We start from the raw sequence: 27995 nt of genomic DNA on the forward strand, positions 1-27995 counted from the left end.
TATTGAGCAAAGTATTTTTCTGTATCATGAAGAAATTAACGCAACTGAATTTATCTGCAGAAATTAATAGCGGCTCGCGAGCGGCCGCTTCGACACGACGGCTTCGAATCCGATTCAACTTCTGAGCATCCGGATCCGGAAGCTCGGGTACGGGAACGCTGCGAGCAAATCGATAAAACATTTTTTTAGCATGTGTACAGCCGTGCTTCTGTGGATGATGCCGTGAGCATCCTTTGAGTGAATCTCTGTGCTGAGGGTGGCACAGTACGTCCACCGCGGTCGGCTGGAAAGTGCGCGCGGCGTCGACATGGTATCCCTTCTATTGTGCGCTCGGGCCTCCGCTGGCCAAGCCTCGTTGAGACAGGGCTAGACCCCCCCCTTTCGGACCATTGATTCCGCGCGCCGCGGGCCAGCGCAGTCCGGCTGGTGGTGAGACAAGAGAAGTGCAGTCGGTGTCAGTTGCGTTCGCGAGTCGCCCAGAGCCGTGGCGTGCGGCCGCTCTAGCCGCCGCGACGTCGGCGGCCGCCGTGTTTCGGTCCGCCCTCGAGTCGCTCGGCCCGGACCTGCGCGATGAATGCGGCGACGTCGTTCCACTGCCCGCTGCCGCCGCAGGCGCAGCAGCGGCTGCCGCCAGCCGCTGTCGAAGTGGTCGTCGGACACGGCTACGACTGCGGCGCGGACGAGGACGATTCGGGCAGCGAGGACGACGTGATCGACGTGCTGTCGGCCGACCACTGCACGGGCGAGCACAGCTACACGATGCAGATGCCGGCCAGCATGCTGCTCGAGGAAGAGCGGAGAGCGTACGAGACGCCCGAACTGGAGGCTGCGCGCCGCCTGGTCGACTGGCTCGGCTCGCCGGCGTGCCGCAAGTACAGCGCGCCGTTCCTCGATCCCCTGGACATCGAGCAGCGGCCGGCTTACACGCGTGCCGTGCGCCAGCCCATGTGTCTGAGCCGGGTGCGCGCCGCCCTGGACGCGCGAGCGTACGCCGGCATCACCGAGGTAGTGCGCGACATACGACTCATCCTGGAGAACTGCTACCGCTTCTACGGACCCCAGCACCACCTGACCAAGAAGGCGCTGAGGCTCGAGACGGTGCTCGAGCAGAAGCTGGCCCTGCTGCCCCGGTGAGTTAAGCTTCCCCGCAGCACACCGCGGGTTGCGAACCTCCATGCCACTACCATCAGGGTATCTCTCTCGAGGCACCAGTCAAGTGACGGTCGCTGTACAGTCGTGCTGTAGCACGAAGTGGAAAGTGTCGTTGCCGCTGGGCCTGGCTGGTACTGTCCTTACACGCATATTATCTGTCACTGCTCTGCGGGATTTTTCTGAAGTTCGTACAAAAGGTACAGCGCAAGTCGTCGATTGCATTCACTTGTCGCAGCAGTTGTCCGCGGGCTTGCATTAGACAAGTTCCAGGCTTAAGTTTCTAGTGTACTAATTCACATTAAGCTCTTCAAACATTCAGCACACCATCAGTAAAGTATGAAGTTAATTTTCGGTCTTTAGAAGGTCCAAGGGATCGATGGTTAACTCCACCTGATATACCAGACATCCTTTTGGTACAGAGTATCTGCGCCATAGTACACAGCATAGCTGTGCAGAATGTGGCATTAACTTGCTCCTGTCATTAGAGTATGGCTTGCAGAGATCCTGCATCAGGAAGGACACAGTGCCATCCATTCATACAAAGGAGGATGAAGAACAATCTACTGATATTTGTCTACTACTGACCTTCACTTCGAGGCCACTACTCCGTGCTGAATTAATAAGTACTATACAAAACTACATCTGAAAGCTCTGTTCAATTTTATGCATGCTGAACAAAAATTTTTCTTGCTTGGAGCCTTGTACAGTGATCAGCGATTCAAATGCAATAATTTGATCACATGGCAGCCAGTGTTTTTTACGCCACCGGTAAGCACTGAATGATCGCTGCTGGTCCAAAATGAAGTCACAAGTCTCAAAGGCTCACTTTGATAGTATCTCAGCGTTCCCAGCATCCGCCATTGGCGCAAGAAGTTACAGCAACAGTTTTCTCTGAGTATCGCATTTGAATCTAAGAGCACTAGCTGTACAGTATTTCTACTTATTAAGGCCCACGTAACAGTGTTAAGAACGAGTTTAGTGTTACAATATAAGCATACTTATTGCCACGGTACTGACACTTGTCCTGAGATTTCGTCTAACTGCTTTCTAGAAGCTCTTGGTACTGTGAGTGGCTGTCCTGATTTTGCAGTGGCTAGCAGTTTCTGCTGCTGGACAAGGTGTCTCTGTATTGACCGCTGACTGGCGACGTCTTGGTGTGTTGGTGTTTTCATATTGGTTAAAGGGCCCCTCACCAGATTTGGGCATTGCGAAAAGACAAGCAATGCATAGAGATCATGCGATGGCAATTGTGTCTGCAGAGTATCATGTCACTACACAGCTCGAAAATGTCTGAAATTATAAGCAGAAGCCCATTGACATACCAGCAGACAAGTATTGAGCACTCTTTCTGAGTTCCTGTGGTTCCAGGATGTACTCCGTCCTACGGAGTCTTGTTGCACCGGCAAAGCCCGTGGAAACTAGCTTGACTATTTGCTTATAAACCCTAAGCAACCACTTCTCCCAAAACTGTCAGTTATGGTGAGTCATTGCAAGTTCAACTGTTGCATCTGTAAAGAGGGCAAGTCATACTGAAGAAGCTTTCGGAATACTGTGATTTCGGCACATTTCTCAATGACTTGCATAGAGACTGTATTGTTTGTGGAATTCCTCAAATGTAAACCCGGCTGCTCTTTGACCTTGACCTCATGCTAGAATCCACAGCAACGTTGACACTGGCTATGGAATTGGTGAAACATGATGCATCGGAACTATGTGCAACTTCAGGAGCATTTTCTGTGGTAATGGAGGCTATCCAGGCGCCTCATACGAAATGTTTGTTGCCACTGCTGTAGTGATGCGCACTACGTGATTAAGTTTCCCAAGATTCATGGTGTTTTCAACTGTTGCCACAAAAAAAAAAGTCATTTAGCCAAAGCATGTAAGACAAAAAGCACAAATTTCAGCCAGAGATGCCTTGTGCCCAAGTCGTAGTACATGCAGTAGATGAGCCAGGAAGCCAGATTGGAGATCCATGCTGTAGCACATAGACCTAAGATATGTAGACAGCTTTTATGACATCATACCAGCTCTCCAAGGCCAATGCTTTCATTGTTCAACTTGAAATTCAAGGATGATTGTTTCAGATGCAGCTTGACATAGCAGCAGGCATCTTCGGGGAGGAGACATTACACCACATGATTCTGAGGCTGTGTTGCTCCTGCTCACCTTCAAACTTTCAAGGAAGAATTTGCACCATTGAAATCAAACCTGTCCTTGTAAAGGCTAGTGTGTTAGCAAAGTACAACAAAAATCATTGCAACCTTCTCTTACTGGTTGCACATTGGGAAAGCACCAGTACTTCTTGGATGTGACTGGATGGAGGTGTTGAATATGTCCTTCAAGGTGCCACTCATCAGCATCGCTGAAGTCTGTTTCATAAGTGATGGCATCTTGTAGAGAAGCATTGTGCATTATTTTCTCTTGAACCAGTAATCTTCGTAGAGGTCACAGTTAAACTGTCTATTATAAAGACGGAGCAAAGCCCCATTTGTTTAAGGGCTAGATAAGTTGTGTTTGCTTTGATAGATAAAGCATTGAAAGAACTACCAAAATTGCAGCTGGAAGACATCATACAACCTGTACAGTCGTCTTAATGGGCTTCATATATTCTTCCAATCCTCAGGAACGCTAGTCACATTTGTGGAGGTTATAAGGTGACTGTGAATGCAAGTACAATTGTGGTCAAGTACCCAATTCCAAAGGTTGAAGAGTTCTGGACAAGGATTTCAGATGGGATTAAGCTTACTTAGCTTGACCTCAAGGATGCATATTATCAATTTATTCTCAACCCTGCATCCAGGAAGTATACAAGGGCAGGTCGAAATCCTTTTCCAAGGCCTATGCCATGTTGGAGTCTATCTTGAAGACATCCTGGTAGCAGGCACTGATGACAGGGACTACTATGTGAACAGTCTCTCCAAAGTATTCCAGCAAATGGAGAAGGCAGGCCTGAAGCTCAAATTCAATACCAAATTCAAATTCATGGTGTCCTCAGTTGATTACTTAGGCGACGTCATTGATGCCAACTGGCTGCACCTTGCCATGCGTAAGTTTAAGGCAGTTCTTTGTGTGCCTGTACCAAGCAACGTGGAGTTTCCTTGGTTTGGTGAATTGCTACACAGAATTTTTGCCAAACCTTTTTTCAGTTTTCTATTCTCTGCACCACCTTCTGGCTAATGATGTCCCATGGAAAAGGAGCATGAATATTCATTAGAAGCAAAGCAAGTTGTAACGTCAGCTCCTGTATTATTCCAATACAGCTACAAGAAGGAACTCTTCCTCATGTCCGATGCCTCTCCAGCAGGGTCTAGGGGGCAATATCAGCTCATTGGGATGCTCAAAAGATAAAACATCCCATTGGGTTTGCATCAAGGAGACTGCAACCTGCTGAAAAGAATTACTGCTATCTTGACAAGGAGACTAGCCTGAATCTTTCGCATTACAAGATTGTAACAGTACCTCTGGGGAAGACACTTTGTTGCTGCTATGGCCCACAAGCCGCTACTCAGACTTATTGGACAGGATAGGGTCATTCCAGAGTGCAATCTTTCTAGAGTTGTAAGCTGGGCTCTTATTGTTATCTGCATATACCTATACCTTGATATAGTTTAGGAACGAATATTTAGAATGTTGATGGACCAAGTTGTGTGCCTCTGAAATGCAATGACTTCACAGGAGAATGTCCAGCAGATGCATATATGCTGGAGCATTGTTACTCACGAGTTTTGTCATCTGCGGTGGTAGCTGAGGCCTTGACAAAAGACCCTGTCTTATCTAGGGTTAGTTATATACTTTTGCAAGGAGCTCAGCTTCCCTGGAAGGCTGAACGGAAACCATTCAAAGCATGTGAGCTTGGCCTTAATCCACAAGACAAAGCTGATCTCTGGGGCACAAGGGTCATTATTCTGGCTGCACTTCAAGAGTAAGTGCTGAAACTTTTGCATGAAGGCCAACCAGGTGTTGAGAAAGTGAAGTTATCGCCTGAAGTTGTGTCTGGAGGCCCAACATCAACCACAATATCTCTAGATAAGTGGTTTTTTGCACTGTATGCCAAGAATATCTGTGTATGCCTCAGCCTGTGCAATTTACTTGGTCATTTGCGGAGAAGCCTCGGTCACGCCTGCACGTTGATTTCAGTGAATCGTTCCAATGCCACTATTTCTTACAGCATCTTTAGATGGTCACTGTAATCCTCTGAATCCGGGCAGAACAATTCTGGAGGCACTTTGCATCCAAGTAGGAGATATGTTGCACCATCTGATTTTATTTTTCGGAGCAGCGAGAAGAAAGGAAGCAAAAGCTAAAGGAACCTTCGATAACATGGCCACCACCTATGAAAATTGTTGTCACTGTGAATGGAATGAGAGTCTCCCTTTACGAGTGCAAGAAGAGAATGGGTGGGGTCACCTCACCGGAAACTGATCAGCTTTCTTGGCTGCTAAAGGATAGAAAGTTGGGCCAGTTGGTACGGTAACATATTCTTGGATTGTAGCACAAAGTGACATATACACAGACTAGAAGCAGACAGGACGAGTGCTAACTCTCAACTAAATCTTTATTGAAAGTATTAACATATATATAAGTTATTGCAAAACTTATACGGCAATACTGAAAAAGCGTTTAGGAGCTCTGATCTGCAGTCAGGTGATTGGAAAGGACCATCTGAATGCAGCCAGAGTGCCTCTTTTTGGCCATCCCAAAAAGATCGACCTTTTGGGAGTGCTTTAGATCGCTTGAAAACAACCATCCGAAGAAGCCACCGTCAGCTGTTTTGGGACAGTTCTTGCAACTTGTGGAATATCAGAAATTCTGATATCAGATCATGGCACCATTTTCGCAAGTGCCAACTGCAAGAACTCCTCAAGAGGAATAACACAAGAAGCACCTTACCACCCTGTGTCCAACGGTGCTGCAGAGCATGCGATTCACTTAGTAAAGAATAAGATGAAAAAGTGAGTTGCCGGTGAATTCCAAATGAATATTAGCCTACTTTGTCACTAGAGGACAATGCCTCATAGTCTGACAAGCCTGTGCCCAGCAGAGCTACTAATGGGCAGGCCTTTCAGAGTCCTGTGCCCTGATCTCAGGAAGAACGTAATTGCAAGATGAGTTAAAGAGAAAATGAAACAAGACAAGGAAGCATCCAGCCATAATTTGCCAAGGTCTGGTTCACATGTCTTCTCAAGAAACCTTGGGGCTGAACTTTTGTGATTGCCAGCTACAGTTATCAAACTGAGTGCGTTATGCGTACAAGTACAAACAGAATACAAGTCGAATTGCCACAGGCATGATGACCGTTTCAGACTTGATGATTAGATACCTCCTATTACGTCAGAACCTCCAAGCAGGATGCTGAGCTTGTTGGGCGAACTGTTATTTAACGTTGAAGTTGTGACACCTGATGACACGCCATCGGCAACAGCGAATGCAGAAACAGTGGTAAATGCATCACTGGTGGCCATTTAATTGTCCCCACCATTTCCGGGATGACAAACCATGGCTGAAGATTTGCAAATCGAATCTAGAGTTACTTTATGGGGATCAACTAGAACACGAAGTTGCTCACTACTCTCTGTAAGGACTAGCTGGGTTGGTGAGGTAGGTGCTACAATGCAGGCCTGTGAAATCTAGTGCCACTGAAAGCTAGCAGTTCTCATTCTCTAAATAAAAGAAGTGCCTGAGCCAGGTTGCTGGCAATGGCTGCGCAAGCTTTGGACGAACATTGTATGCGGCTTTTTTTTTTAAATTTCTGGAACAATCATAAAGAGTAAGCCACGCGCTGATGATCGTTTCTGTAAAGTATCAGACCACTGCACAATGGAAAACAAGGATCAAATTTCAAATGAGAACAGGTTCAAGAGGGAGGAACTTTGGGCCAGTTGGTCTCGCATGTTTAAAGAGGAAAAGAACCACGACTTCAGATGGGACGTGAAGGCGTCCTGTCCACTCCTTCGTCACATCCCATCTGAAGTCGCGGTTCTTTTCCTCTTCAAATCAAAAGTTGTGTGCCTTTTTTCTCAAGGGACAGAGCCTTGTTTCCTCCCAGAGAATCAAGGTAACATGCGCACACATCTTCATCAGGCGCACTGTGAACAACGTAACCGTGCGGAACACGCGAAATGCAGAACACACGAAACTGTCCCTGGAAGTGTACCACACAGCGAGAAAGGAAAAGAAGAAGAAAGGGAGGCGGCACTTGTGATGTAAACATGAAGTCCGTTGGCTTTGGTGTGAGAGAAGGCAGGAAAGAAATGTTGCTTACAGATGGGCCAGTAAACGCAGAGGGAGATGGTGACTATGTTGGCAGGGAAGACGACTCCTAGTAGCTTGGTGATGCGACATTTTAATTTGTCCTATCTCCTCGAATAGTGAACCGGTGTGAAAATTGATGCAGTAAGACACACAATGCCTAGATGACGCTTTACAACTTCCATTGTATAACCAACATTTCTTGTGGAGCCTTTAGAGAAAGGAATTGCTAACAGAAGTGCTGACTAACTGAATTTTATTTGTCGAGGAACTTATAAGAACATAGGAGGCAAAGAGGGTGGGGGGTTAAGGAACCCCTCTTTGTTTTGCTGCTTGCCGGTATTTATTTGAAGTCCAGAATGTTTGAATCCTTTCTCAATAAAAAAAAAAAATGTCTAGTCGAAATTTTCAAGTCGGTACTCCTTTAATGCCTCGGCACCTCTGTCCACATTCTAACCCTATCAACCAGCCAGCCAGAAAATCGATGGCAGCCGAAGGCCCTTAAAAAGCCAACTGCAACAAAATTTTGGACCATGCTTGTTAGCACAATTGCTTTCCATCTAAGAACTACTAAGTACTACTACTACTGGCATTCTTTGCTGCAGCAGTGACACAGTGAAATTCGTGACATCGGTCTGTTGAAAGTTCCAGAATCATAAGAAATTGTGATATAAAAGGTCAAGCATTACCCATGAACAAAATATTTTCTTGTGTCAGCAGTGATGGTTGGTTCACACACACACACATCATCACATTTTACAATGTATAGTTCGTTTCCACAAGTTCGTGAGTACACTTATCCTTGTGCTTAAACAAAATGGCTGCACTATTTAAGGCAGGAAAATAGTTGCATTCTTAGCAATAGCAGGCCGAGTGCTTCAATGAATCATGTTCACAGAAACTAATATTTAAACACCTTTCTGTCTGTCCAATATATCATCTACTGCATAACACTGCAATCTGGTGAACAAAACCACACGCACTTCATTGGGCCTATTCACATGCTTTGTTTCTCACCTGCTTGATTCACTGTCCTTTTGCTCCTCCGTTCTTGTTACCACTGCTAGAAAGGTGCACTCACTTTGGTTGCTTAGTGGCTGTGGTGTTGGGCTGCTAAGCATGAGGTCGCGGGATCTAATTCGGGCCACAGTGGCCACATTTCGGTGAGGGAGAAATGTGAAAACACCCATGTACTTTGATTCAGGTACACATTAAAGAACTCCAGGTGGTCCAAATTATTTCGCAGTCCCCCACTGCGATGTGCCTCATAATCAGATCGTGGTTTTAGCATGTAAAACCCCATAATTTTTTTTTTTTTTTTTTTTGCTAGAGAGATGCACATCACATGGTGTGTTGATAGGTATCTAACTTCACTCTTGCTGGATCTATGAAATAACACAGCGCTTAAGTCACATGATGTCCGAAACTATGAACGGGGAGGCAGCAACTGCAGTTCGAAAAGGTGACTCATCAACAGGCAGGAAAGGCCAAGATGGGGAATGAAGGCTGTCACCATGTGCCAGCCTTCACACTGAGCTACACTGCTTGCATGATGTGGACATTGGCACTAGGGTGTTAAAATAGTACTGACTTGACAATTTTGGCTCGTCGTATTTTTTCGAACTCTCAAACCTTAGAAATAATGCTGGCAAGCACCAGCATGGTTTGAATAATAATAATAATAATAATAATAATAATAATAATAATAATAATAATAATAATAATAATAATAATAATAATAATAATAATAATAATAAGCTTTTATTACGAGGTTCATTGCTCACAAAGTAACGCAAAGGGCAATACGGAGACTCATCATGACCTCGCACAACAGTGGGTTGCGCCTTTCGTATGATTGCTGTAGCTGCCACTACTGGGAATGTGCCCAGCATTGTTGTTATTTTTGTTAGGAGCGACACCATCATACCTAGCCTTAGTGTCACACAACGTTGGCAAATTTTGCTCTGTGTAATGATGTTGCGATAATGTCAGTGGTGACAGCTTGATTATCAAATTCGAATATCTCATGTTTACCAACCTTCAAACTTTGTAAGTGTTACCCTTATACTGGTGAAAAGCATGTGGTAAAAGTTTTGGCAACTTCGAAAATGTGCCTCAGTTCTTTAACTCAGTGCAGTTGATGGAAGAGATTGTTGATGACGTCTGGCCGTTCAGTTTGTTCCTTTCTTTACATTGATCGTGCATGGAACTGGAATTTGCTAGGTGTAGCAACTGCGTATCGTTGCAACTTCAAATTTGCGCAATGTCGTACTTGTTGCAACTTCACAACTATGACTCAAGCCTGTCCCTCAGCTTTATGGACCATGGCTGACATGCTGCGTGCAGACATTGGCATTTGTGGCCTCCGAATGATCCGACACCCCAAAAGTACAAATGGCTGGTAGTTCCAGAGCGCCAAGGTCTGCATAACTTTTGTTTTGTTTAGGGGCTGTGATACAACCTAGCTCAACCTTACAGTAATTAATATTCTGCACAGTGGAGAGTGTGTGGAATTTTCCATAAGCAGTTCCAGTGACACAAATACCATCACTCTGTGTTTAGACATGGAAGCTTGGAGGAATATGCACTCAGTGCCTTTTCTGCATGTCATTTTCAGGGAACTGCGTGAAAAGACTTCACTGGAGGCCACCACGTTGGAAAATCGTGATGTTGGTGCTCAGAGAGGTGGGTTCTTTCTTTCCCTTTATGTACTTTAACTTGACAAGATTTTTAAAACAGTTGAATGTGTCAATTAATCTTAATTTAAATGCAGCAAAAATTATACCTAGCAGCATATGCAGAGGAGATTTCACGGTTACAAACTGCAGGTGGGAGATGCTACTATATAATAATACTATAAGATGAAAGGAGGTTAACCGAGGGGGCCAGATTTCTATTAGTCATATCATAAGAAGCCAACAAACACCGACACCAAGGACAACATAGGGGAAATTACTTGTGCATAATAAATGAAATAAAGAAACGATAAATTAATGGAAATGAAAGTGGTTGAAAAACAACTTGCTGCAGGTGGAGAACGATCGCAGAACCTTCACAATGAAGTAATATAATAAGCAAATAATAAAGACAAAAAATAAACACTTCGCAGTTAGAAAACCAGCATCTAAAATTACAGTTGCTAGCATGAAAATAATCATGAAAGATAGCTAATGAAGTGCAGTGGTTAAATATTTAAATAAAATTGTGACTAAATTTAATAAATGAATAGGAATTATTTCTTACTTTTGGTGGCAGTAAATTAAGTAATGAAATTTAAGAAGTAATGCTAATTTTTCTATAATTGATTGTACTTTAAGCAGTAGATAGTTATTATGAGACAAAAATCTGGTCCTACGTACGGATTAGACAGTGCTAAAGCCAGAGAAATGTTGAGTATAAATTTACGATGGAAAACCTTAAGAATCAACACACGGCAGTGTCTATATACAAATAATTTTAAGGCTAGCAAGATCCAATGCTTGTACTGATCTTGCTTCTTGAAAGATAGCATGCGGCATTCCAAAGTTGGCCTTGAATTTAACCTCCTGCTTTTCTTGAATTGGAAAGCTCATTTAGTTTATCTGTGTTGATGCTGTGCTATGCAGGGTGAAGAGGCAGCGTGTGCTGAAACCTCTATTTTTTACTCTGTTGCACAGTGCCTAATGTTGGAATTTTAGCCCAGCCTCTTTTGCTTGAAGTGCCACTGTTGAAAATTCTGAATGTGTTAGGGAATTTGCTAGGTTAACAGTCTTTTGTGAAACTGAATAGGCCTTCCTGTCAGTATTTTCCAATTTGGCTAAGTTGGCCTTGGCACAAGGATACCATAGCTTAGCGAAGGACCCATCTCACCAGCGTTGCAGGTGCCAGTCACAGGTACTTTTTAAGAAAGAATAGTTTTCGTAATGTAAAGAAAGTAATGTTAATCTGTGGTAGCCAGTTAACGCCAGGTATTCTTAAACCGAGCTGTTTTGGTGGTCACACTTTAGTTAGGACACCAACATTAAGGGCCTAAGAGGTGTTTAATAGAGATTGTTTTTAGTTCAGAAAACATAAATTCTTGGACACAGACTGCAAATATACACAGTTGTGAACGACGCCTTTTGGTAAAGATACAAGCAGCATCATACAAGCAGCATGAAAAAAATGCAGACAGAGGTGCAGTGAAACAAGCAGGGCAAGTACTGCACTTTCAAATGAAGCTTATTGAAGCAACATGTAATAAATGTACAAAAAAAGGGGGGTTGGTATTGTAGTAGAGTGTGTCCTGCACAACCTACACAGAAACTGAGAGATCAAAAATTAAATAAACGAGGAAAATCATCCAACCTGCCTTTATAAACTGGATTTCCTTGCGCCCGAGTGCAGCTATGCCTGGCTGATATAAATGCCATCGTGAGTTGCAATATGCCATGCTTCCACGACTTCTCTGGTCTCCTTACGATAATGAAAGGAAAAGGGCGGGGGGGGGGGCAGCATTACAGAGTTGGGGGGTACATCCGCATTTTCTGCAGTGTGACGGCAAATGGCCGTACGAGACTTTCAGCAAATGTTTTCTGTTCTGTGAATATTTGTTTCGCACTGCTTGCATCTTTACCAACTGCGAATCTGCACCAACTCCCCCAGCTTTGGGTGCTTTTGAATGACATGCATAAGTCAAATGTTTATTTATGTGGGCTGGTTGTAGCAAACAGATTGGTGCTTGTGAATTCTCTGTACTGTGTATTTGATACTGTTCTATATAGATTACATCATTACTGGGAAATAACCTTTTCAAGCTGTTTAACATTCTCATTGATTGTGAATGACAGGCATTAACCTTGTGCTATGGCTCGGTGGTTATGGCATTCTGTTGGTTAGCACACGCTTGCAGGTTTGATTGTCGGGTGTTGGCTGCATTTTGATGGAGGTTGAATGCAAAAGTTTTCCTGTACCGGGCTTTGGGTGGACATTAAGAGAACTCCAAGGGGTAAAAAAAATTAATCTAGAGATTTCCTCTACGGGGTCCTTCCTAGCGTGTTGTGCAGCTTTGTGGTGTCAAACCACACAATTTAATTTTATTGACAGGCATTGCGTATCTTTCACGACTGTAGCCGGTCTGCTAAAGAGCCAGCAAGAGTTGCTACAGCAAAGTCAAGGAATGGTAGTACGGTTGCTTTAGAGAAAGGTTGCTAATGTGTACAGCTCTCCAAGAAGTCAGTGATGTCGTGGGAGCGTCAACCGGCACGACACTCGGTGCAGTGTTGTGGAACATGGTTCCGGAAGCAGCGACTGCATGTGCCTGCACATGGACTCTTGTCCGAGCATCGTGTGCTGGGCCATCCCGTGAAGCTCGACACAGCCTTTACTGCTTGTCTGCTTCTAATGCAACCATAAACACGTGCATGCGCTCCTGCATGCAGAGTGGTTACAGTGAGCGGTTGGCAAATGACAGACGTGCTGACAAGCACCAAGGGCTAGGCCAGGTTCACTGGAATAGCCTAGCAGACGACACTCAGACACTAGGACGCTCTGCGTGAATGCGCCTACACGCTGCTTTCGCAGGCACGCTCTGTGGCACAGCGCCGATCGTCGTGCCGGTCGCCGATCCCACGAGTTTATGCAAATATTGGATAGCTGGGCAAAAAAAGAAAAGAAAAAAAACAATTGATTTCGTTGAAGTCATGTACCTGCTTTTCCTGGCAAGCCGAACAATTGAAGGTGCAAACTTTTGCAGGAGGCATGTCCATTCCAAGAGATATAGTGCAGGCTGGTTTTTCATGGCTGTCACAGTTGCACATTTATCGTCAGAATAAGCCTGTCCTAATGGTTCCGTAAAGTGGGCAAGGTTAGAGTATAGTTACCCCTTGTTGTATCAACATTAAGTTAAATTTTTGGTACGCCAAAAGAAATCCTTAATAATTGGGTCGTTCATACTTTAATTCACCTGTAAGTACTGTATCTTTGAATGAACCCAAAACGGTCATATGCATACCTAGCTATACCGAGGCAAAGATTTCTCTCTTTTTGTTCATTGTGCTAATGAGTATTGTAATGAACTATTCATTAACTGGCTACAATGAGTTTCGGCGCACTGGCAGTGATTTGGCAGTTTGACCATTTGAAAGTGGTCGATGCAGATGATCGATCGCATAAAATTCTTGCTGTAGCTGCTGCCTATGCACATCGTGTCTGGGACATTCAAGGACCAGGTGGCAAACCTTATTGTCGCAGTTACAGGAGCAAGCTTGGGATCACACACTTAGTACCGTGAATGTTTTATCGCTGTACCAAGGCACAGTCAGTGCGTTAGTTTTAGTACTCCTTGAAAGCTGCGGATCCAATGTGTGCTTGGGAATGGAGTTCACTTCCAAAAGGGGTCGATTGCTTGGTACTTTCTGTGACCTGAGTGGGCATGCACGACATTTCAAAGATGCAGTGTGTGTCTGTTGCTGATTATAAAATAAGGTGAAATCCCGCATTATTATGGGCCTTTTTTTTGCGACTGAGTCCACAGATTTGTTGCCTACTCTGCCACTGCAATGCCATTTTATATTTTTTTTTCTGCAGACCAGCTTAGTCCCTCCAGTATGGCATACATTATACTTGTGTGGTTGGCCTTCATCTATATTTTCTGGACGTAAGCCGATAAAGAATCTGTACAAATCACCTGCTTTTTTGGGGGTCTCGTGTATCTTGTTAAATTCTGTGATGTGGAGATTCACTTCCAGTTGTGCTACTGTTAATGCCAAATGTTTCTAATTGGTGTAGAAAAGACATCTGCAGATTTCTTTTTTGAATATCAGCACTGCGAAATTGTAAGCATAGATATGATGATAGGCTAACTAATATAGTTAACAAAGCAAAAAGTGAGCAAAAAGCAAAACTAAGCAAAAAGTTAATGTTTTCAGAAAAAAACTTCGCAAGGAAATGGTTAAGCAAGTGGGCACTAATTTTTCTGCTTTGTGTCTCAGTTCATCACGTCCTGTCGTCAGTCTCGCCTCGCAGTGCAACGTTTCACCACGCCTGGCTGACCAAGAATGGGTGTTGGTATTAATTGCGATTCCAGCTTGTGTTGCTTTGCAACCCACCACGATAGCTTAGTGGCGATGCCGTCTCATTGCTGAACTCAAGGTTGCGGGTTCAATGCCGTTCACATTTTGATGGGGGTGGAGTGCAAATACGCTCCTGTGCTTAGGTTTAGGCATGCATTAAGGAATCCCAGGTGGTCAATCCAGAGTCCCCTGCTATGGAATGCATGGTAATCAGATCATGGCTTTGGCGTGGAAACCCCCAAAATTCAGTTCTTAAATGTTGCTTTGCCTCGCAGCGGGTCGCCGTGCTCGGCTCACGAGCCAGCTGCCCACGGGTGGCGAGAGTTCGGCACTGCTGCAGCTGGTGAAGGCGGAGAAGGCAGCGCAGGCGCGCGAGGAGCGTCTGAAGCAGCGCGAGGAACGGCGCGTCGAGAAGGAGGTGGCTCAGCAGGCCATCGTCGACTGGGAGAGCACCACCTTCGGCTCGGGACTGGCCGAACTGTCCCACTGCTGGGAGGTGAGTGGACGCACAGTCAATGGCGTGGTGCTTCCAGTTGCGATAAATGCTGACGCAACAAACAATTGCATGCATCAAAGTAAATTTTAGGATTTGGTTGGCTATGCTTTCTTTCATTGCGTGTTGGCATTCTCTATGTTGGTTCTGTTGCATGGGCTTGAATGCATATTTGTTTATGCTGATTTTGTACTGGACAGCTGTCAATGTGTCATTCTGTGCTCATCCTCACTGCCTCTCCCCATTCCACACTTTCTCACTTTTGCCGTGCACCGTGTGGTCACTGTGTTGTTGCATCATTCTTGCGCTGGCATTTCCATCACGCTGTCGCTGGCATTTCCATCACGCTGTAGCCATCGTTGCATTAATGGCCCTTGTCATGGTTGTCATGCCATAGTTGTCTGTCATCACCTTGCGGTAGCCTACAGCCTGCACAGTCTGCAGCATGACACTTGTTTGCTGTCTGTGATGTGGAGCTGTGAGATGCTTGTGAATATAACCCAGATCTTGGTGTGCTTTATTTTTTTTATTGAATATTCGATAAAGCGCGTAGAATTTTTAGCTACATGCGTCTTTGTTGCATTGAGGCTTGACTTTTTAAGATTGGAAGGTGATGTCCGTTGCCACAAATAATCATTCTTCACATGACAACACGCGTGCAGGTGCCACAGCTGTGCCAATTCCTGCGGCTGTCCCAGGAGCCCCTGCAGCTGCCTGACGTGTCGATTGCCGAGGTTGAGCATTCGTTGTTGATGCCCCAGAAAAGCTCCTTACTGGCGCTGCTCATGACCTGCCTGCTGGTCGCGCCACAGCAGAGGCCCAAGTCAGTGCTCCATTTTTGCAACACCCAATGCATGCGGTTGCCGTGTATAGTTCGTATATATTATTATAGGGTGCATTTGTGTGGAGGTTGTGGGTTTGATTCCTGGCAGTATTCCAATTGGAGGTGGGATTGAAAAATGCTTGTGAATTGTGTGGATTTGGAGGCACATTAAAAAAAACTCCAGGTGGTCTAAGTCGATCTATAGTCGCACACTGTAGTCTCTTGCAGCCCCTCTGTTGCTTTGGAACATTAAACTCCACAATTTGATTTGAACCTCATTGCACCATGCCTTCCTTACTGAAGGCAAAGGAGTGCCCTTTGTCACACTGTTCCCACTTAAGGAGAATTACGTTGCTTGCAGACTCTATAGGGGTACTGCTCAAATCTGTGTGTGGGGGCTTGACTTCTCTTTGGATCGCATTGGACCATTGGAGTGGCATTCGTTTGCTAGCACTTCTGCAGCAGCCCTAGCAGTCAGAGGCATGACTCCTAACCCATGGTTCGTGGTGGGTCGCGATTACGGCAGGTTCGGGCCAGTGGGGACAGGGACAAGTCTTTAACTGAAGGCGTTTATTGTTCACTTCAGTTACAACTGGTAAAACGGGAGCCACGGTGGCACAGCATTCCGCACAACTTGGGCGAAAACTGCAAAATGGAGGAAGTACACCACGAGAGACTGATAACAGTTCAGCTCACCTCACGTGGCTGTGGGCTTTCAGCTCTGGTGCAGTGAGTTGCTCACGAAGGTCAGGGCACTGCAGAGGAGACGGCGGGCAGTGGTCTCACCGGCTCAGTTGAGATGCAGTCAGTCACACTCTCTTCAGCCAAAAGAGGAAGTTGCATCAGGGAATCGATGCTCATCCCCGAGCGGTGGAAGAGGCGTTTCCCCGGTTCCAAGAAAGAGGAAACAGGGAACGGGATGCCTCGCTGCAGCGTAACGGCGAGGCACAAAAGGCAGCGGTAGCGGTAAAAGTGCCCTCTCTACACAACCTTCCTGGCAGCACATGCGTAATCATCACATCATAATGACGCATGGCTACTCTGGATACGCTGGTTTTGTATCCGCAACTTGCAGGTGACAAAATAACGCTCAGGTGTGCAATGTTATGAAAAGTCCACCGATTTGGATGGAGGTTTGGGTGTTGTGCTGTAACCTTCCTGCTCCCTGAGTCAGTGTCTCATACATTTTTGTGCTAACTGACCTGTTGTTTCTTTAAAGTTCTAGCCAACAGGTTGTTCAGCGCTGAAGCTGAGATGTTGCTCTTGGTTTTTGCAGGACCCTGTTACAGCACCCCATGCCGTACCGAGTGTGGAACGAGCGGCTTAGGAGTCGGCTCCAGAACTGGTACCGCACCTATCTGGGAAGTCAGCGTAACTTTATCAAAGTGAGTGCCTTAGACTAGGGGGCTTTTGTTTTTAATAAAGCCCATGCGGTGCTCATGCATGATAAATTAACGCATCGGGGGTATGCTTGCTGGTAGGAGCAGTGAATGTTTTAAGTTAGCGTTGACAAAGAAAGGAAACATGGTCCAAGGTTGTTAGCTATCCTCAGTTCAGGATCCTGGCCAGTACGTACAGTGCCCAACAGTGTGGTAAGGCAACGAGGGTTAGAAGTCCGGAAAAGCTTTCTGCTTAATCCTGCATGATGGATTCTTTCCTACTTCCAGAATTTTGCTGCGTACGTTATGCACGTTAACTTAAGCAATACGAGTTCTCAGATTTAAAAATTAAATTATGGGGTTTTACGTGCCAAAACCACTTTCTGATTATGAGGCACGCCGATTTATGTTGTCACGTAAGATGCACCCACACTAGCAGGTCGTTTGTAGCCACATGTCGAAACATAGGCTTGTCCTTTGAGTGTTTACACTTCAGAACAGATCTAGAATGTATGGCGATGCCCCTTTGAGTAGGAGACAGCATGACGTCCACGTCATTCAGTTCACTGACTGGCGACCGTGTTTCTTGCTATTACCACTGCCAAGTTGTACCTTGGTTTAGAGGGCATAAGTTTGCCCAATACTAAACAGTTTCCTTCCAAGCTTTGTTGTTTTCCTGCCGGCCAGCACATGTTGCTACAACTTTACATTATGCTGTTGTGCCCCCTGTAAACATTGTGCAGTCCTTAACCGTGCTCAAGTTATGACATCTGACGTGAACCGAAATGCTGAGGGAGCAGTGGATGAATAATAAAGCACACCCAAAGAAAGTGATAAATGTAAACCGAAACAAAATCTGGATGTGGCTGGCAGAAGAGGGGCTGATGATGAGTAGCAGAGGCGTGTGAGGACCTAGTCACTGTTTCCACTATTTGCTGTCGCCGTTGCAATCGTGTTGTCATGCCAATCGCTTCATGAGTCCCGTGCACCCAAATGCCGGCCAATGAGGTAACACTCTTGCGTAGGAGAAGTATTGGGAATACTTGCCTTGGGCCGGTAGTGTAATGTAAGGATTCTTTTCCTCGGCTCTGTATTTCTTTCTTATTGTATGCCACCATATGACAAGCCAGTGTTTGCGATAATGTACATGTTGCCCCTTGGACCACTGCTGAAGAGGAAAAAGGAAAATATTTGTGATAGAATTGGTGCATTATCCCAGCCCATATTTCTCCATTGGGTGGCAGAACCCTGCTTGAATCAGCCTGTCTCGTGTCTTAGTGTTCGAGCTACCACATTATATTTTTTTTTCATTGAATGCATGCCTGTTATACCTCAGATTTTGGTTGAATTACCTGTTGGTATGAAGGGCATGTGGGGAGGTGTAGAAATGCACAGAACAGATAAATGGCGGTCTCTTATTAGAGTTACACAGTGGGTGCTACTGAGGATGACAGATAATCAAACGAGCTGATGAGATAAAAAATTTTCCAAGCATACATTAGGTTTGGTACATGCAGTGTGAGAGTAGTTGGAAACCTCTAGAAGAGAGTAACCTTTATCTCACCCTGGAGTATTTTACTTATTTACTTGCCATACTGCAAGGACCCTATAGTAAGGGTTTTACGTAAGGGTTAGGTGAAGTCACAAGTGATATCAAAAAGTTACTTAGTGGTGGCTTTGAAGTGGACAGGGTTGGAATGAAAGATGTCGCCTGTGGACAGATCGTTCCAGTCATTGGTTGTGGTACGTAGCGGCGTGGGGAGGGTAAACAGCTTTTATGTGGCCGATGTGTTGTGAGAGCTGTGATGAGCTGTATAGATGGGAGAACAGCTATTGATGTGATGGTCATCGTTGTGTTCCATAATCAGTTAAAACTATGCAAGTTTGCATTGTGCCACTGCTCTTTCCTCAGGACTAGCAACTGATCAGTGGCCACTGTGCTTGCAGGTTTTCGAGGCTCACGGTCTGGAGGAGCAGTTTTTCTCCGTCATGGGTGAGTTGAGGTTATTTTTTTCGTTGTTCACTGAGAAGTTACTTGATATCTCACTGTCTTCTGTGTAGTCATCTCTCGCTGTCAAAATGGAATCGCATTGTTTTCCTGGCTGTCATTGTTTCTTTGTCCCAAGTGTGAATTAATGAAAGGGCTGTGGCGTTGTGTAGGCGAGACGGACCCCATGGAGAGCAAGGACTTCCACGAGCTGGGCCTGCTGCAGAGGGTGTGGCTGCTCAAGGCCCTCTGCGACCACAAGCTGGTGAGCTCCCACGTTTTATCTGCTCCCATTGCTGTATTGCGGGGTATGAGCTGGGGCAAAAAATCTGCTTACTTAGTGTGGTGATCATAGGTGGCGCTGCTTCTGCAGAACCACCGGCGTGCGTGCGGTTGGCCTGCCTGTATGAAATAGCACTGAGCACAATACTGATGGCTCGATTTGGGCAGCCGAGGAGGCTGGCCATTTTCTAATAAACATATTTCTTAACCCGTAACGGTTGGAATGACAGAGATTAGCAAATTGGTAGCAGTTCATGGTATGCGAAGGCCACCGTGCCAAACACGGATTTCAGCTTTCTGTATTTGTTCGGTGCCAGCCCAGTGACCCCAAAACTGGGCACAGTCGCTCGGAAGGCTCTACTTTGCAAGTAGTTGGTCTCTGTTTATGGGTCGTGTTTAACATTGCCGCAACTTTTTTTTTCACCGTGTGTCATGTGGAAGCAAAGAGGTGGGCATGGAGCAGCAGTAGTGCCTGGCAAAAGTTGTCCATACTCTAGCAACATCGGGTATTACGAAATGACTGGGAACATGGAGCCACTGCACTGCGTCACCGACTCCCATGCATTGCAGAGTGACTGATCGGCATTGTAAATACAGTCAACATATTTTTCCAGGGGCCAATAATTCGTATGCCTTTTCGGCACTGCCACGTACCCCATCGAGCCAACATATAAGGGCATTACAAATTTCTACCACTGTAATCCTTCACTTTCCGATTTTCTGAACTTTTTGCCATGACTGCTGGTCCATAATGACAATAGTTGAAGGCACCACAGCCACTATTTCATCTCGCACACTGATCCGGTAGCCAGCCATAGCCAACTTGGCAACATTAAGCTGAGTTGCTCTGACGTTCACTACCAAGCTTTCTGATAGTCGGTGCTGTGTTTTTCAGTGAAAGAATTCCCTGATGACTCCGTCTTTGTTCTCCTCTCCGATGGCTTCAAAGTGCGGAAAGTATGGCAAGAGTCAGGCATGGCATAATGCCATTTCCCGAAAGTCAGCTTCGCCTCAATACGGCGGTGTTACGTGTGCAAGCATGCGCAGTGTAGTGCGGTGGAGCATACCAAGAGTGGAAAGGGGCAGGCCAGTGTCTCAGAACACAGTATGCATCCCTTAATTACACACGCGTGCACCCGCCATCTCATGTCACAGTACAAGCAGCGATACGCCTAATAAGTGCACTTGCAGGCCTTCGGAGCTGTTTCATATGTGCCCATGGCTATTTGAGCTTTTGGGGGAAGTAAAAGGCACGCATTTATTTTTTTCGGACTGCCCGATTTTTCGGCCACTTTCACGATCCATAAGGAGTCAAAAATCGAGTATTGACTGTATACTAGAGGCTGTGCATATACAGTCAAATGAAAGGTCGCACGGTGGTGTGAAAGAAGGAAGATGCAAAACTTATGAGCGCATGCTCAAGAGAAGGCAGTGCCAGCTCGTCAGTTGTAGACATGTGCGGGAACTCGCACAAGATAATGGTTTAGGCATGACAAATCCTCATTATGCTAGATAATCGAGAGCTCACTTATCTACGTGCTACCACTGTTGTTGATGTGCCATGCTTCAACCATAAGGGGCACACTTCTTCATTTCACTGTTTAAATGGAGCTTTACTGCTCATAAATTTATGAGCACACTTGCAACTGCAACAGTGAATCAATGTTTCTGTTGTGCTTCTCGTTCTCTTTGTGTCTGTGTATTGGACACCTCCGTTTCCATACCACGAATCTGTTTACTTGCTGCCAGCAAAATGCTTGGTGACGGCTTATTTCTTCTCAGTGTTTTTCATTTTGCCCACATATAACTCACTCCAGCATGCAACCTTCACCCCTGAAATAGTCCTTCTAAAATGCAAGGGAGAAATGGTAATCTACCTGAAAGTAGCAAAGTGCTACAAAGGAAACCCTATGCGGGTTTAAGCTTCGTAGTTGAAGAAAACTTCATTCTGGTCTGGGAATCGAATCCGGGACCAACGCCTTTCTGTGATGGTTGCTCTGCCATCAGAGCTAACCACAAGGCTAGCAGTTCACGGAGCAAAGCCGAATGAACCCTTTCGCTACCACTGATGAGTATATTCGTTGCTGGAACCTCTATCAATTCGGTCGATGACGAGTATAGAAGTCGTGAAATCATGTTGCAGAAGTATCCTGGGAAACTCGGTAAACATTTCATCATTTTGTGCAGTATGGAAAAGGTTTATACTTCAAAGCGCAGAGGTACTGACTAATGTAAATGAGTTCTGCTGAAGCCTGCTGCAAAGTGGAAGAAGGATTGTGACAAGGCAAAATTTTAATCAATCTGACTGTAGCATGACGCTCTCTTTTGTTACGCTTCATCCACCTTCATCTGTCCAGTTTGCCCTAACCCTTACAAAAGGAACGAGAAAAATAATCCTCACGAATAACTGTGTGCAGCTATTGTCAGCTTTTGATAAAAGCAACCCAGAACAACTGTGCCCCCAAAGTCATAGAAAAAGTCAAGATTTTACAGCTGCAATGCAGGAGTCATATTCTCTGCAGTAATAAGTATAAGAGCAGTTAGCTGCTCGTCACATGAAGCATGCACAATTGAAAGAAAGGCTACTGTCATTGTGTTTGATAGCATGCGAAGTTGCGCAGGTCACTAATGGCTTGAGATGATGATACAGCTCTGAATTCTGCTTTTGTACCCTTAGCAGTGTGCCAGTTGAGAGGGAAGGCAAAAAGGCTTGTGTACTTGGATTTAGGTTCACATTAAGAATCCCAGGTGGTTAAAATCGATTCGGAGTGCTCTATTACAACACATCCCATAGCCCCAGTGTGGCTTTGGGACATTGAACCCAACGAAATAACGAATGAATGATTGAATAAGTTAGTCACTCAATTGGTATAGCAGTAATTACCTACTAGTTCCTTTGGCGCTGCAGGATGTGAAGCTTTCTGGGCAAGGGCAAACTAATATTTCCGAGCCAGGCAGTCAAACATTTAGTGCAGTGCACAGTTCAACAATACATCGTGCCAGAGACTCTACCACCAGCGATCTTTCTGGTAGTTGAACAACTGCATCGTTGTATTTGCATCCGACAACTCGGCATGAAATTGTGGCCCAAGTGTGTTCCATGCGTCCCAGATGATGAGTGAACCCGTGTCGGGGTGCAGGGCCAGCATCGGCGCGTCCAAGAGTGGATGGCGGAGCAGGAAGCTGACAGCCTGCGAGAGGCGTGCCTGGGTGAGGACCGGGTCGGACGCCGCTACCTGCACTTCCCGTGCCTGGCGGAGCCCAGGTTGTACCGCATGCTGCTACCTCAGCCGCCTCCGACGCCGGAAAGGGAGCCCAGCCCTCCGCCGCCACCAACACCCAAAACCTCGCATAAGGTACACGGCTGGACGTTCATTGTGTCTGGAACCTGTCTGCACTCCTCTTTGTTTTACTTATACAGTTGAGAGCCCACTTGTAATGACCCCATCTAGAGCAAACTTTTGGCTTGCAAAAACAGTTTCTCAACACCCAGAATGCAGGGTCTACCAACCGGGAAAACTGGGAATTATCAGGGATTTTTAATAGTCTGGAAATACTCAGGGAAAACTCGGGGCATTTGTGCTTCTGTCAGGGAAAATTAGTTGTAATTTTATTGAAAGGGAATGAAGGTCGCGGTAATGCTGGCTCGAACCTGCCACGGTTGCTCAGTGGCTATGGTGTTGGGCTGCTGAGCACGAGGTGGCGGGATCGAATCCCGGCCACGGCGGCCACATTTTGATGGGGGTGAAATGCGAAAACACCCGTGGTACTTAGATTTAAGTGCACGTCAAAGAACCCCAGGTGGTCGAAATTTCTGGAGTCCTCCACTACGGTGTGGCTCATAATCAGAAAGTGGTTTTGGCACGTAAAACCCCATAATTTACTTTTTTAAATGCTGTCTCAAGTAACAGAGAGGAATCATAACGAATCGTCTTTGACGCTGTGTCGTCGGGTTGAGGAGTTCCCAGTGTACAGTCAGCGACCGACTTTTCGGACGCCCGATAATTCGATCGGCTTCGTGGCACCACCACGTACCCCATAGAGCCTATGTATGAGAACGCCTGAAATTTCGGATGCGAGAACTCTTCACCGTCCGATTTTCCGGAATTCTTGCCGAGACCGCAGGTCCAGAACGGCATTAATTAAAGCCACCACCGCCGCCATTTTGATTGCCTAGCCGCCTCGAACCGGCGCTATCGCACGCAGATCCGCTGACAGCCGTAGCCACCACCGCAGCAACGCTAGACCTAGCTGCTTCGACGTTCGCTATTAAACTTCTTGCCGTTTGGTGCTGTGTTTTTTTCAATGAAAAAATTCGCCGCTGTCAGCTATGGCACAGACTCCGCCTTTGTAATCTTTGCGATTGGCTTCGAAGCTCGGAAAACACGACGTGTTGCACAATACCGGTTTCAGAAAGTCAGCTTCGCCTCAGTACAGCAATGTTACGCCGTGAAGCATACGCAAAAGTATTGCGGTGAAGCATAACAAAGGGCAATTGTCACGGAGCACAGTAGGTATGTATTCCTTCATTATACACGCGTGCACCCACCATCTACTGTCACAGTACGAGCACCGATATGCCTAATAAGTGTACTGGCAGGCCTTCAGAGCTTTTTCGGATGTGCCTGCAGCGAGTTTAGCCCTTAAGGGCAGCAAAAGACATGCACTCATTTTTTCCAACTGCCTGATTTTTTGGACGTTTTCGTAGCCCCTAGGGAGTCCGAAAAATCGGGCGATGGCTGTACAGCTGACAAAGAGGATGCTTCAAATGGTTCGTGGGGCGAACGCACGGTGGAAGGAGGACAAGAACAAAAAGTACCTACGCATTGCGGAATTAACACGAAAGGAAGCGTGCCACTGCTTCTTTGAAGGAGCTTGAGCTCAAAAAACAGTGTTGGCTGGTGCTGAGATGCAGGTGTCCCTAATACAAATCAAAATAAACTCTTCAAAGCAGTGAAACGCAACACTGAGGCGTTGTGCGCAGGCTGAGAGTATGTCAGGACAGTTGTGGTTACCAGCTGTTGAAAAGGAATCTCACTTGTGACAAAGTTCGCGTCTGACACCAGTGAGCTTGCTATCAGTTTATAGAAGTAGCGCATCTTCGAAAATATTTGCTTCTGTATGCATCTCCTTTTTATTCGTATTTGGGAATTTTCGACAATGTGTTTTACCTTTTTCGAAGGTATTTTTTTCGCTGTGCATTTTACTAACCCTTCCCTTCTCGTTTCTTTTTGAATAAAATAAACACTGCTGCTTACTATTCAAACTGGATTAAGTCGCTTTTTTATATTTTGGCATGCTTACTAGAGAGTGACGCCATAGGAGTGACAAGGTATCAGCCCGTCTTCACATAAAACGAACTTCTGTGTCACTCAGGAAAAACCTGGAAAACTCAGGGAATCTGGAAACGTCAACTTGGTAGACACCCTGGAATGTGCGAGGAGTCTATGAGAGAGCCGTCCCACTTATTGCGACCTGATGCTCTCCCTGCTCAATTTGGTTACAAGTCAGAACGAACCGTGGAGCAGCGCTCTAAATGAGCCAGGGAAAGTGAGAAAGCTGTACGGCGTACTTTTAAGGGTGCAAGACACGCAGTGCAGCTATCAGTGCAGCTTTCTTTTTGTCCTTTTTTTTTTGGCTTCCGGATGCACTTTGGCCGGAGCCATTGTTACGCAAATTAAGCCATGTCAATTGTGACAGGAAGCACAGAGAAATACAAAGCAACTTCAAGAAACTTCTTGAACTACCGAGCCCAAGATGATCCCCACAGTAGTCCCTGAGTGTCTTGTTATTTAAAAACCTTGGCACATGTGTCTGTGTCCCACAGTATAAGGGCTTCGTGCCCTTCCCAATGAACTTTCTGTTGCTAAGTGAGCCCTCACGAGCCCACTGCCTGCACGCTGTCTGATCTGCGGCCTCCTTGTTTGCAGTCCAAGAAGAAAGGTCGGCAACAGCGGAGTAGTTCCAGGAGATCCTCCAGACACAGAAAGGCGAGTGCTTCTGCTTTTTTACGTAACCAGTCTGCACCTGTCAGTTTTATATTGTAAGTAAATGCAAAAACAGAGGCATTTTGGTCTGGCTTGAAATTGCTGTCCCCTTGCATAGAAATACTGCAACCATGAAACCAAGGGTCTGACGTAGTCCCAACTAGGCGACAAGGATTGTGATGAGATGGGCGGGAAGCAAACAACCGCCCTATGGAGCATGCGTGTGCACTTTACACGGGGCAAACATTTCTAAGTTGATTTGGTTTTCGAATGTCATGTTATACATCCATTTTAGGTGCACCTTAGCATTTATTGCCAGGATTGAATTTCCAATAACTATGCTCTTCATTGCAGACAAAATCTTCGGCAGCGGCAGCGAAGGAAGAGTGCGAGGAGGAAGAGGAGAAGGCGGCTGAGACAGATGTAGAGGCGAAGCCTGCGGAGACCGAGCCTGCAGAGGTCAAGCCAGAGTCCACGGAGCTGGTGCCACCACCCGCGGAGGCAGAACCAGCGTCCACGGAGGCAACCCCGACATCAAAGGTTGAAGCAGATGATGTGAAGGAGGAGAAACCACCGCCCGATTTTGAAACTGTGGCGACCAGCGTGGCCGACTTGCGGGCCCTCATCACCTCCCTCTCGGAGAACAGCACCAGCAGCAGCAGCTGCAGCAATGCTGAAGACAAGAGGCCAGCTACCAGAAAAGTATGTTTGGCGTGCATGCGACGCCATGTCTAACTCTTGAAGAGAGTATTGACGCCATCTTCGACTTTTCAATGTTTTTTTCAATGTTTTTTTTTCTTGGACCTTGAAATCGTAAAGAAAAAATATTGGCAAGCCTCAGAGCTCCCTAAATAATGTACTGTACAATAGAATTTTGTAAATGTAAGTTGATCGATTGAAATTGCCGTTTAAATGGAACAACAGCCTCATGTATGGCTGATTTTGTATTAGGGCAATGCAAAAAAAAAAAAATAAGAGGTTGTTAAACAGAATCACCTTTTTTCCCAACTCTGGGTAAACGAATCTAGAAATATTACTGAAGACGAAATTGAGTGGCCAACCTCAGTGGCCAACCTCGGTGGCCAATCTCAGTGGTGAATCACAAGCGTCACTGTTTGGGCAGGTTTTCTCATCAGGCACGGACCCAGCGAGCCGGCAACGGCAAGCGGAGACCCGCGCCGAGTAACGGCAACTTCGAGGATGACGTAGGCCCTCGTCAGGGCGCGCGACCGCCCAACTGCAGGCATAAATAAAGTTTCTCCAATCCAATCCAATCATCAGTTGATCACATTTTCGCCAAAGTGGCTTATGCTGGTTTATGTTGGTGCTATAGTTAGTCTGGCAATGTTCTTTGTTATGGCTCTATCGTGGCCTTCCCTGCTGTCCTTTCTTTTTTTGTTTGTCTGTGATTTAGGTGAGCTGTGACTTTGCTTAGTATTTCCATTGGAAACAGAGAAAAGCCTACACAGTGCACTGAAGCTGGAGGTGAATATCATATTTATCTATGACTTGAACAGTTGTCTGCTTCACTAAAATGGCAATTGATTAAATGACTATCTTTTATCTTTCGGTAATTATGATTTGTGCTGCTAGCTCTAGTCGGCGGGTGTGTGCAAATACAGTCCAATCTGGCTATATCGAACTCTCAAAAAAACGCCTATCAGTTCGATATAGAGCATAATTCGATATAAGCCTGCTGAATAATTGGATGTCATAAAAGCACATACCATTTATAAAATCACTTTATTGATGAAACTAGTATAGTTTTGCATGAAATAGTCCTGCACTTCTTTCTGCTTGGGCAATTTCGGTGCCTGCGACTCACGCACTTCTCCACATTGTCTAAGGAGTTGGGAACAGTTGAGGCCGCAGCCTTCCGCATTCGCGCAGAAGCACCGGACTAGTGCGAGCACACCAATCACTTCGGAGGATGTAGGCATAGGACCGTCGTTGCTTTCCTCATTGTGCCCGCTTTCACTTGTGCTCGGTACGATGTCGGCAATGTAGTCTTCGTTTTCGGGCTCTCCCGTCGTCGCGACACCATCATTTGTACTCACAGACTCGTCCACTGTTGATTCGTCAACAGCTTCCGGAAATTCTGACAGCTCGCTCCAAGTTTCAGCAACACCAGCAACGGCTGCGTCGCATTCATCAGAATTTACAGTCATCACCGAGCACGCGGAAGCCGGCACAGCTGAAGCAATTTCGGATGAACCTCTCGTACACGGCCGTGCGTACGCGTCGGGCGCCACGGGCACTGGGGCGAGAGTTTGGCCGCTTTAGCCCAAATTTCCCCCTTATTCTTCATGATCGTCCTGAGAGTGTTCCTCGGAATCATTCATGCTGTGGGGACACATCCAACATTTCACCGCGTTCGACCCGATTTATGATTTCGAGCTTCGCGACAAAAGGCAAATTCTTCCCTTTCATCATGGCAACACTGCGGGAGAAGGCCCGCAAGGCACACACACAATGGACCAGAAAAGCATCGAGACAACTCGCACTTTCGCCATTTTGCACGACGAGGGCACAAGAGCCTCTGATTGGCTGTCTGAGCAAGCGCTGCGGGCGGGCCAGGATCATTTCTTGCAGGGGGGTGTCGACGGCTCGTC

General features: G+C 46.0%; 1 protein-coding gene across 1 annotated transcript in view; it reads left to right on the plus strand.

Moving 5' to 3' along the window:
• The first annotated feature begins 14 nt into the window (after positions 1-14).
• The window catches only part of LOC126517712 (uncharacterized), a 34645-nt gene continuing 6664 nt past the window's right edge, over positions 15-27995 (plus strand). The window contains exons 1-10 of the mRNA XM_050167502.2: positions 15-1130; positions 10019-10086; positions 14708-14928; positions 15588-15748; positions 17025-17133; positions 19075-19120; positions 19288-19379; positions 22537-22752; positions 25327-25386; positions 25738-26085. Of these exons, the coding sequence (XP_050023459.1) occupies positions 571-1130; positions 10019-10086; positions 14708-14928; positions 15588-15748; positions 17025-17133; positions 19075-19120; positions 19288-19379; positions 22537-22752; positions 25327-25386; positions 25738-26085 (1881 nt within the window). The 5' untranslated portion in view covers positions 15-570. The remainder of the gene's footprint in view (positions 1131-10018; positions 10087-14707; positions 14929-15587; positions 15749-17024; positions 17134-19074; positions 19121-19287; positions 19380-22536; positions 22753-25326; positions 25387-25737; positions 26086-27995) is intronic.

Source organism: Dermacentor andersoni, chromosome 11, assembly GCF_023375885.2.
Source record: "Dermacentor andersoni chromosome 11, qqDerAnde1_hic_scaffold, whole genome shotgun sequence".
In the NCBI taxonomy this organism is placed as follows: Eukaryota; Metazoa; Arthropoda; class Arachnida; order Ixodida; family Ixodidae; genus Dermacentor; species Dermacentor andersoni.